The 12,256-nt window shown below is 41.4% G+C and overlaps 1 protein-coding gene across 1 annotated transcript; it reads right to left on the bottom strand.

The window, feature by feature from the left end:
• Positions 1-1,834: 1,834 nt before the first annotated feature.
• LOC139200304 (von Willebrand factor A domain-containing protein 5A-like) lies at positions 1,835-11,084 on the bottom strand. Its single transcript, XM_070829562.1, has 20 exons — positions 10,950-11,084; positions 10,198-10,245; positions 9,666-9,868; positions 9,353-9,575; positions 7,689-7,855; positions 7,482-7,596; positions 7,172-7,347; positions 6,993-7,081; positions 6,755-6,899; positions 6,347-6,426; positions 6,137-6,251; positions 5,833-5,991; positions 5,516-5,619; positions 4,975-5,177; positions 4,627-4,675; positions 4,239-4,345; positions 3,298-3,348; positions 3,034-3,191; positions 2,625-2,748; positions 1,835-2,510 (listed from the first exon to the last, which is right to left on the bottom strand). Exons 2-20 carry the CDS (start codon positions 10,235-10,237, stop codon positions 2,431-2,433), a joined length of 2,388 nt encoding a protein of 795 aa, XP_070685663.1. The 5' UTR covers positions 10,238-10,245; positions 10,950-11,084; the 3' UTR covers positions 1,835-2,430.
• Positions 11,085-12,256: the final 1,172 nt, after the last annotated feature.

Below are 12,256 nucleotides of genomic sequence, written 5' to 3'. Positions count from 1 at the left end.
ATGTGCTCCTTGATAGTAATATGAGCAGGACTGCACCACCTGTTGTTCACTAGAACGGCAAGCCCCCCTCCTTTCAGTTTACCGCTCCTGGTGCAGTCCCTGTCGGCCCGAACAGTTTCTAAGGTGCACACAGGTTGGACATAGGCCGCTCACTGGTTTTGTAGTTGTAGATTAAATACTGAGACAAATGTCTCACTGGATATTTCGACATAGGGGGAACATGGCGCCCTGCAGGTGGAGCAGCTTTGACTCAAATCTGCTGATGCAGCAATCCAGAGGCGGAAGAAGAGCTCAGAATTTATACTTAAGTGGAAGTAGTATTACCACAGAGTAAAAATACTCTGTCACAAGTAAAAGTCCTGCATTTAAAATGATACTTAATAAGGTAAAAGTATTCATTACGCAGAATGCCCCTTTTAAGAATAACGCACAGTATATTATTGGATTCTAAAGTAGGCTATACTGTGATGCATCATGTGTACAAAAACTGTAGCCTAATGTTGCACCTGGCAAATGTGGGGTTGATTTTATTCACTTCATAGATTGCTGGGTGTGTTCCAGTAATCTATAACAATACACCATAGTGTATTAGTTGACTAGATTTCACATCACAGCCTAGTGAGACGTCTTATTTGTTCAGTTCTTACTCTGCGCAACGGATCAGAGAGAAAAACAACACTGTACATGTTTGTATGAAAAGTTATTGACCTGATATCATTCAGTCAGAATCTTTTCACATGAGCCTGAGACCGTGTGTCAGACAGTATCATCCTTTAAAGTTGTCTACAAGCTCTTCAAACGGCACATATTACATTTTGAAACCTTTTTATTAGCAGTCAGAACACCCCCCCAGCATCTCTTCAGTATCTCTGGTCGACGGTGAACGCCATGTAAAGCTAAATACTAGTGTGAAACCCATCAAGATACCTTAAAGGAAACCTATTGTGCTCATTTTCGGGTTCATACTAGTATCTGAGGGTCTTAATAGAATAGGTTTACATGCTGCAATGTTAAAAACACACAGTAGTTTTCTCATACTGTGCATACTGAAGACGACTGCATTCATTCTCTTTCTGAACTCATCAACTTCCGCATTAGCTCTGTCATGTCTCTGAGGGAGAGCCTCATTAGCTTTGCTTGTGCCTTTGAGATCTTATTAGCTGGATCAGCAACATAACAATAGTGGTGGATTCAGGTTTTCAGCTGGCAGGACCCTCAGCCTGCTAAAGAGATGAAGCAGGTCACATGTTCGACAGATCCCTGTGTGTGGCGTAACAAACAGAGCGCTTTCACACACATTCACTGAAAGATGGCGCAGGAGAAAAAGAGAGTATCGTCTTTTGTCATAGTTTGAGGGACTCCGAACACAAGAGACACACATTTAAAATCATAAAAAAGTTCAATTTGCATAATATGTTCCCTTTAAGGGAAAGTAGAAAGGAACTTTGAATAGAGAGTTCAAAAATGAATTAGACAAAACAGATTAAGAGTTGGTTTTCAGTCATCTAGTAGTGCACACATCAGCAGTGTTGCAGCATTAATATTTGATGTTGTTTGATGTCCTTCTTAGTATCTAAGCTCAGAACCGTCTGTCCTCTGACTGACAGACTTCTCTGACAAACAGGTTTTTTTGTATTGGAAAAGGTTAAATTAATAAATTGTATATACCTTTGTGTCGAGTTGGTTTTGGGAGAGAAAAGAAAAGAAATCCTGCCAGTGTCATGAGATTTCAAAGGTTGAAAGGCATTGCTGGATTCTAGTCACATTGCTGAGATCTGTTTCATTTCATTTGTTCCAAGCTAAATCTCCAAACAGGTTCTGCAACAGAAACAAGTGGAATGACTTTCCATTTATTTAAAAGGGGAAAGGTTTTACTCAGCATAGCCACTGTCCTACTATTTGTCATCCCATGTGCCTCAGACAGAACATCATATTGTAAGCATGTAATTGATTAGTTTTTTTACTGAGTCCAGTAGTACAGTATTTTCCTACAGTATACAGCATAGGATATGAGAAAAGCCGAGGACTATGGTTCACCTTTTAAGGACTGATGAAAGATACCCTCTATGAGGAAGCCCAGAGTCTGAAATCATTCCTTTCACTATTCTCTATACAGACAGTCAATAGGTTCCTCCAAAATTATCAATCATAATCATTTTTCATTTTACAGTTTACATATACATATTTATATGTGTGTATATATATATATATATATATATATATATATATATATATATATATATATATATATACACACACACACACATATATATATATATATATACATACACACACACACACACACACACACACACATACATGTGGTAATGGTAATATAAATAGAGTTGATGAGGTACAGTAAAAATAGTAGGGTGGAGTAAATCTGCTTCTGTGTCCCAATCCTGAAGCGAAGCCACTTTAATAAAAACCTCAGAGCCCCAGGGCGTCTTTCTGCACGCTGCAACCCAACAGTGCATTTCCAGCTTCCACACACTCTGTCACACACGATGCTGGAAAACACAAAACAAGTCATCAGTGAGACACTCAGTGTGGGCAAACAGCTGATTTTAACCAGCACACACTGTTACAAACAACAGATCAGCACTTATTACTGTGGTTATTACCATTCTGAGCACGGAGCCATGACACAGCCTTCATGGCCAGAAGCTCCCACTCTTCCTGAGCATCCATCTTGAAACCATGAAGCCAGATCAGAGCCAGACTAGTGGCCCACACTTCCTGGTTCACCTAATTCACCAAATCAAAGAAACAGAAATGTACCAAAAGTAGGAGTGCAGATTGAAGGCCAAAGTTCACGAGACATTTATCTTACTCCGACATGTGAGGGGCCACTGTTAGATGTGACTTTCTATATATCTGCATTTGTTTTGGTCTAATTTTGTTTCATGTTTTATTATTTCTCCTTTTCATATGCAACGCTCTTTATGAATTCTGTTACCATTTATTATCATTTATGATTATAACTTAAATAGAATCTATAAAGTTGTACTCATATATTTAACAGTGACCCACCGACGCAGGTTTTGAGTTTTCCACCTCCTCGCTGGTCTTTCCCAGCACAGCAGCCAGAGCTGGATCCAGCACCCAGCAGCCGGACGCCTTCTGGAGGGACACCAGCTGTAGGAGGGGGTCTGTGGGTGGCTTCCTGGGATTCATTCCTGCATCCACTGCTGTGGATTCAGAGTCAGACAGTCACAGATGCATACTGTGAGATCCAAGGTTTATATGAATGTGTAGGATCTTCTTCACAGACCGTTTAACATTTAAATCATTTACCTGTGCATTGATCAATGTCACTGAAATCTGCTGAAGAGTTCACACACTGACCTAATTTGAGTTAAAAGAAAGGAAAAAGAGAGTAGAGCATTTAATCCAGATTATATAGGAGTTAGTAAACAAAAACTAATAACCAGTAAACCACATGCTCTTCATCTAAGGCCGAATTGGACATTAAAAATTACCTAAAGCCTTACTGCCCCAATGTCTAAGGTATTTAGACTAAACTACGCCAAAAATAATGTCATTCTTGCAAGAGAAATTCATTTTTTTGTGGTATCATATTGTCTTATACAGTATGTGTAGCATTGCTGTGTTTTGCTGTATTCAGAAATACAAAAACTACGTCCAAAAAATCTCTTCTTCACAGACCGTTTAACATTTAAATCATTAGGATCTCATTGTTCTTGTTTGTTTGTATTGTATCCATATACAGTGTGTTATGTTTGGTATTAAAAAAAAAGGCAATTTATTTAAAATGTTCTCGTGAAAAGTACCAAAAATAGAGCTAGTGCGAGAAGTACGATAATCAAATCACTAACATGTGACTTAAATAAATACATTTTTGTCAAAAGGTCAAATCAAAAGCAGGGGCCAAAAAAGAAACACTACACAGAAAAATGTCTGGAATTAACTGTGTCAAAGCTTTTTCTACACAGACTGTTGCACAGATGGGATTGGTCAGTACTACTTGGACTGCAAAGGGACTACAAATGGAAATCAGAATGTTTCCAATTTCAAAAAACCTTGACCCTTGCCTTCAGATTCTGCCCTCGTATGCAGATATCTGTTAATAGAGATTACACGTCTGCAAGCAGGTTGTCTACTATTTAGTGCAGTGGCTTTACTAGGGCTTTTAATTTGAAAGCAGCTTCCGACTGCTGCTGGAAATGGGAGATAAAAAAAAAACAATGCTAGCAGCTCTCTGAGGCAGTACTTACTTGCACTAGCTGTAATTATGCCGTGTCTCAAGCTGGCTCTGCTTCTACAGCGTTTCTTCGGTGCGAAGGTGTTCGGATGTGGATGGCTGCGTCTGTGCAGTTTGAGACTGCAGAATTCAACATGTTTAAAAACCACACTTTCCAAGTATTTCCAGGCTGGGAGAAATATTGTTTTCCCCCTTGCCGACTCCACCCTCTCCACTATGAAGGCAAGCAATATGGCCACAATCAACTACAGTACGTCGACCACAGGTACTGATACACGTGAAGAGCTGGAATGTATCTAGGAAGAATGTTTTGCTATGAAAAGATAAATCAGTATTGATGAATAGTGCAATAAATGAAATTATACAGATGTGCGTGCAAAGTAACTTGTTACTTACTGCACCTTTGCTGGTGTTTCGGCTGAGCCCAACCACTCATATAGGACCTAGACCCTTTTAGATAAAGAAAAAAGAAGTAATGCCTTGGTCTCTTGCAAATGTCGTTCAAAATTTCAGGAGGTAGAATCTACTGCATCCATCTGTTATATGTTATCTGTATACCTTCAACATATCAACTGTCAGAGGAGGAGAAGAACAAATAACATAAAAAATAATACAATCAAGGCCTGCAATATCATTCACTTCAGTTGGAAACATTTCCAACAACCAGAGGTCCTTGAATCACCTCATATAATTTTTGGAATAACTATTAATTAACTAATAATTATTCATTTACTCTCTGAAACACTCACTGGGTGCTGGAACATTCCTGCGCACCAGAGGTCCTTGAATCACCTCTCCGTCCCCTTTGTTGACAGCAACGAAGGCAGTGAAGGCACTGCTCACTCCTGATTGGACGCTGAGATCCACAACCTTCTTCTTTGTCACCCCTCCATCTTGCCTGTTCTCCAGGGAGCGGATCAGAGTCCGAGCCGCCAACCTGTGGACTGTTAGTCTGCAGACAGGAGAGAGGGGTAAACCCATAACAAGTCTCACCAGTAAGTCTATTGACATTTACATCATAGGTTTAAAAAAATTCAGCAATTAGCATTAATTTCATTCAAGATTTGCGTCTTGAATGCAAAAGAAAATCCACTTGCTGTGATGCATCCCTGTGATCTCACAACAAAACTGGGGTGTTTGGCCAAAGTTAATGTAGTTATTTTAGCTATGTCATGCAAGTGCAGCACAGTGTTAGAAATTCATTTGTTACACTTCAAAGCAAATCATTATGAGATGGCGAATGTCTTAAAAATGGCTTGGTCTATATTGTCTGACCAAATCCTGTTTTACCCCAAGTCTTCTACAGGTTTAAGACTGAAGTGGAGCTGGCTCTGAGAGGGAAGACCTGCCAGGCTGTACTTCACCGTCACACAGCCCTCTGCTGCCTCTGAACTCTGAGAAAGTATTACAGTGTTAGAAGACATTTTAATTGGATGGAAATATATACATATACACACACACACACACATACATATTTGTTTTAAGATGAAACTAAACATTTGCTGTGCTTTGTTCAACTAAGAAAGTACAGTTTAACATACTGCTAGCACACTAATGGTTCCCTTCATATGAAGAGTCATATAGGTATGAGATGCTGCTGCTCCTACCTGTCCACTGAGCTGGGCATACATCAGTGACCTTTGACCCTGAAAAAGTGCTGTGATTGGTGGAGAGAGGACGGTGACAGAGACTCCCTTTGGCACATCCCATGTGATGGAGATGTTCTCCACCGCCGGCTGCAGAGCAAATCTCAGTGACTGCATCACCTGATGAGTAAAGAAGTTTACAAAGACTTAAAAATAGAACTCAGTTGTTACTTGCTCAACTGGAAAAACAGATTTGATTCAAAATTCAAATTTTCTGTTGCATTATTTAATTTGAGAGCTTTAAAATGTTAAATGTCTTTCTTACTTTGGGCTGCATCCTGTCGGTCCCTGTGATGAACTGAGCGTGACCCCCTCCTTCCTTGGCCAACCCATTGATAAGAGCAGAGCTGGCCCCCTCCCCAATCCCAAAAGAGAAACACCTGCAATACAGCAGTTCAGTTTTTAACCCACACAGAACTAGAACATTAGAACATGGGACATATTCTGGGTTTTTGTTGTGTTTTTGTGGTTTCACCTGTGGGAACCTGAATTCTTCTTCACCAGATCTAGAACTTCTTTGGTGTTGGTCACCTCTCCGTCGGTAAAGACAAACAGCTGGGGACAAATAACTAGGTTACATATCACTCAGTTAAATAACATCACACCCAGAAAAATATGGCATGCGCCAAAGTCATCCAAATCATTCTGTGAGAGCTGTGTTAGACGGCTGTTTCGGTAAATACAGTGGATTTTAAAGCTAAAATGTAAAGAACAGTAAGTGTGGTAGATACGAGCTTTGTCCAGGAATTTAGCTAAAAAACAAAACAGCAAAACTACATTGATAACTGACTGCTATGGTATTGTTACTAGCAAGAGATATTTATGCAACCTGTTTAATGTGTGTGAGAGTGTGTGTGTGTGTGTGTGTGTGTGTGTGTGTTACTTGTCTTGGTTGACTGGGGATGCACAGCTGGCTGTAAATGTGTTGGAGAGGCTTCAGGATCTCTGTTCCTCCCAGATCAGCACCCATCTTCTTAACTTTCTTCAGAGCCTCTTCCATGGTCTCCTGGCTGTACTCCACACTCTTACTGCCATCACACAAATACACGAACACATTCGATCATTAAAACTAAAGACAGGAACAAATCTGCTGGACTGAGTGAAATGACAGAGTTACTTACGGGAAGATGAGTTCATATCTGGAGCCAAAGCTGTAGATGTTGAAGTAGCAGCCCATTGGTAAACTCTTCAGCAGGAGCAGCAGAGTGTCCTGAAGGGAAGAGAGAAAAGACAGTGAAGGTCACAGTCTGAGAGGAACACTATGGATGATTTTATGAGAGAATTAACACACACTGATTACCCTGGCACTGCCGATGCGAGTTTCGTGCTGCTTGCTGTTATTAGTAGCATAATCCATACTTCCGGATCGATCCAATAAGAACACAAACTCTCCACATGAGGCCACTGAAGACATCACAGCCTGGGGGAACTCAGGGTACAGGCTCACCATCACCACTGGATCACCCATCAGAGTGCCTGAAACACAGGGAGGGACAGAAAAACGTCCACAAATAAGCTTTTTATTACTTATTCAGTCATACTTAAAATGTAAATACGACATAACATCAGTTTGAAAGTAATGAGTAACAGCTTCCCTAACGTGCTCTCACCAGGCTTGGCTGAGGCCTGTCCTGCCTCCACCACAGCAGTGGGCTGGTGGGCGTCTTTGTAGTAAATCAGCAGTTCAACATCTCGGTCAAACTTGTGTCCTGCAGCCAACTTCACCTGCAGTCCACAAATATAAAGAAAGTCATTTATCACATCAATACAGAGGAAGAACCACACTCAGCAGACACTCTAGCTCTGACTCTGCCTACCGTGGCCTGGGTTTGTTCTGGGTTGAGGTACTGGAGAGGCTCCAGAGAAGAGCTGGACTCTACTTTAGAGACTGGATGAGGAGAGGACACTCGGGCAGAGAAAGACAGACTGTAGGGCACCAGAGAGGCTGGAACAGAGGTCACCTGGACACTGGCACCTTCACCACCTGCAAACATCATGAGACAGATTAGGAATTCCAAGAAATATTACATAATGAATGGAAATATTACACAATGGAGTGGTCAAATGTAGGAGTTGAACACTTCACAGATGATGGAATTTGAAAGTACAGCAATTAATAAGAGAACATAGCATTATGTAAATGAAGTTTATTGTCCAGTAAATACACAAATATTGTCATGTTGTGTTTCTTTTGTTTTCATTTACAGTACCAGTCAAACGTTTAGACACACCTTCTCATTCAATGTTCTTTCTTTATTTTCACCATTTTCCACATTGTAGATTCACTGAAGATGTTGAAATTGTGATGGAACGCATATGGAATAATGTAGTATAAAAGTTTTGAAAAAAACAAGAATACGTTTTATATTTTAGATCCCTGAACGTGCTTCGAGGACAGCTTTGCACACTCTTGGCATTCTCTCAGGCAGCTTCATGAGGTAGTCACGGCAGAGTGAAGGAAAAGCAGCCATCATCAAAGCAAAAGGTTGCTCTTCAATATCAATAGGAATAAAGAAAAACCATTGAATGAGAAGGTGTGTCCAAACTTTTGACTGGTACTGTATGCACACTACTACTTGCTTTCTTTTAGATATTATTTATTTGTCAGTTGCTAGTCTTTTCATTGTAAGCTGACTGTAATTTTAATGCTTTTACGGCTTTTCCTACTTAGTAGTGATAACATGAAACAAAATGAGTTAATTTCTGTGAGCATCCTGACCATTTCCACTGTGTTCTGACAGTCCTCCACACAATCTTAGTGGCCACTGTTGGCACTGAAAGATTAAGCCCTTCATCCTCTTGTTAAAACCCTATGGACTCTGTATGGAAGCAAACACTAAAGGTGTGTTCAGACAGAAAGCGAATCAAAATCTTTGCATGGTGTCATTTGACCGTTTTTTTTTTCACCCCAAACAGCCAATGTCCCAAATGTACAGACATCATCTATAAGCCAGCTGGCAACAGGCACATCGACAGTTTGTGGGCAAGTTTCTTCCTTTCCGTTGATTTTGTATGTAATCATGCTGCTTTGTGTTCCATCTGAACACACAGTGACAGTCAGTGTTAACACACTACAACCATCTTTTTTTGTTGGAATTTTCTTTCTAGTGATCCAGCAGTCTCTTCCATGTAATAACCAAACACTTTTATTTTCACCAGTATATCGTTACACACTGGCATGTGAATGTTGCATGAAGACCCTCTGTATGGACAGGTGTGGTGTGCACTAAGCTGAAGTTGAAAGCCTCCTGATGAAAGTGTTGCCTGCTTCTCCTGGTGAAAACTCCACAAGGCATTTGTAAGTGGAATAATAAGGAATAACAAGGTTAACTAATATCAGCCTACACCTAATCTCAGCCTCAAACATCCCACATTGTTGGCATCTACCTGTCAGCACAAATAGCAGAGAGACTGTTTCCAGCCAGTAAAATGAGGTTTGTGGTGTGCACTAAGCTAAAAAAGTGCTGGCTGCTTCTCCTACCCTGAGGCTGGTAGCGAGGGTTGAGCACAGCAGGCAGACTAAACCTCAGCCCCTCGTCGGCCTGCACAGCCAGCTCAGTGACGTACTCCAGCCTGATGGAGGCGCTCTCTCCTGGAGGCAGGCTGCCCACACTCAGAGAGAATACATCAGGACTCTGCTCGCTCTCCTCCAACAGGAAGGCCTGCTGACCGGAGCTCAGAGCGTCATCATACTCCTCACGGGCCTGGAGCACAGACACAGATGACACATGGGAGTAACATGTTTTTCACCCTCCATTGTAGCGACTGAGGCTTTTCCTGTCCATCCAACCCACCTGCTGCTTCTCCTTCACCTCGGCTACAATCTGCTTCTGTCCAATCTGAGCACTGAAGTGACAGACAGCAGCATCTCCAGGCAGAGGGAAGACAAAAACAGCCTCTAGTGGTTTGTCCTCCTTGTTCTCATAGTTCAGAGTGGAGACCACCGTAGCCACATGGTCCTTCACCTCCAGTTCCACCTGGATGCCCTGCAGAGGAACTGACCGACAAACACAGTAAAGTCCTCAACATTTAGAAATGGTTAACAAAACTGATTAAATTCAACCATTGTGTCTATTTAAGTCACAAATATCCTTCCTTCCCTCCTTAGTCATGAAAATGTGATTAGAAAAGCTCCTTTGCTGCCTCCCTGCGGCCCAAACACACACTTACATAGAGACATATCTGCACATCTACACACACACACACACACACACACACACACACACACACACACACACACACACACACACAAGCTAATAAGACGCAGTAAAAAGTACGCAGTCAGCCCTGCTACTGTTGATCTCACAGCTTCGTGCAGCTCTGTACCTGGTTCCTTCTGCTCAGTTAGAAGACCACAGCGGTTCATCTTGGCACCTTCAACAGACAACAACCGCAGAGATTTACACTTGTATATAAGTGTCATCTAAATAATGTGTCATGCTTATTAGTCCACAAATCACCCAAATATTACACATTATTATTGTTATTAGCATTATAACTATTCAAAATGTACAATCTCGTTAAATGGGTTAGACCATTTTGAATGGTGAACCTTTAACTAATGTGTGAAGCTCGCCCCTCCCCAGTAAACACAAACGCCCGGGGATCATTTCTCAGCAAGCGCAAATCATTGGTATAGATATAAAATACATCACCTGCGTTTTAACGGAGAGCCAGGTCACAGTGACATGGGTCTAGTACTGAAAATAGCTGTGACACACTTTCTATTATTTATTTCACAGTTTCTCTTTTATCCTTTTTTTATTAGAAGGCTGAAGCCCTCTCCAATAACCTCTGTATAGTCCCTAAATGTCACTGGACCCTCGTCAGTATTTCCAGCAATCTCTTATTTCTTTCTTCTTATTCATTCATTTATTTATTTATTTATAGGAACATGTTTCCAGTAATCCACGTATCTCTGAACTCTCTCTGACCGTAACTTCCGGGGGTTTTTTCCACTGTTTGCTTCTTGTCTCTATATTTTTTGTAAGCCTGATACTCAACGTCAGAAACGACGCGCTCTTCATGGGGCGAGGACTCATTCCCAGTCAGAAGCGTCAGAAAGAGGAAGTGCCTACCTTTGAGGAGAGGATTTATGACAGCTGGAGGCTGTTTGCTCCGACAAATCTGAGGAGTAAAGTCCAGAGTTTATGGCACAGGAGCAGGGAAGCCGGCTTCACATCAGCGCACCTCCTCTGTTGCGTCTGTGGGGTGCGCTTGATTCACGTCAAGGCGTCGGGTGGGAGGAGCGCTGTTTCTCTCATTTCGACGCCTTCTTAAAGTAATCGCTGAACCATTGTTGGATATTTACCAACAATTTTAATCAAAACAGTTACAACAACAGATGCCTATTGACATGCAAACAACAATGTCAGTCAAACATGGAACATGAGAGAATTAAATGACTTAGGCAAATTTTTGAACATGCCTTTGTGACTTAGGCAATTTCAAACCTTCTACTCTGTCAAGAATAAAGCATAACTAATAAACTAACTAAACATAATGCTGAGGAGGCATGTGCATTTCTTCACTTCTCCCTCCAGCTCTTCTTTGCTGGATTCTTGACTGATGTCTATTTGTGTGGCAAATTGTCAAAGAAGTGATGACACTCGACAGGCATGATGGGTTTCATTGACTGGAGGTCCTGGAACTTTCTCTCCTTGATTGGCAGAGCACATGGAAACAATCGTATCCATGCCATTGGCCCATTTGGCACCTGTACCCTTTGTGGCAGTTCTTCCCACACAGAGGCTTCTGAGAAGGACAGTCTGAAATGGACCTTGCCTTCACTGCTAAACTGAAGAGCCCGCAAGTCATGCACAGTCAGGTCTCCAGCTTCTTTGCCTGGTCTGATGCTAAAGAAGTAAGCTCCATTCAGTTTCAGGAACTCATCGTGCTTGAGCACTTTCACATGGTAAGGTGATGGCCTGATTCTTGCAGTCTGAAGTATAATGACATAGTCTCTTCGGGTGAAGATATCTGCTACTATTTTGCGTTCAATAGTACTATGCATGCTGTCACACTCCATTTGTGTATGACCTGCAACATGGTATTTCTGTGTTATTAGTACCCCATATTTCCTTGCAAGCTCAGAGTATGCATTTAACATCATCCATGGGAGCTGATGCTGCATCATTATCAACATGCTGCATTATCTCTTTAATGATCTCATTGTCTCATTGTCATCCTCAGTAGATGAGGACAGACTGGTGTCATGATTGTCAAGTGCATCTCCTACCAAAATGGGAAAAAAATATTTAAACCCTTCAAAAATGTGTGATCATTCTGAGAAACATGAATTGCCTTGTAGTCAATTGTATTAAGCTACACCTAGGATTCCCAAAATGGTTTGCAAGTTGTCTCTAGACACAGCAGAACAGGCATA

Source organism: Pempheris klunzingeri, chromosome 4, assembly GCF_042242105.1.
Source record: "Pempheris klunzingeri isolate RE-2024b chromosome 4, fPemKlu1.hap1, whole genome shotgun sequence".
NCBI lineage: Eukaryota > Metazoa > Chordata > Actinopteri > Acropomatiformes > Pempheridae > Pempheris > Pempheris klunzingeri.
This window is presented reverse-complemented; position numbering and strand designations above follow the sequence as displayed.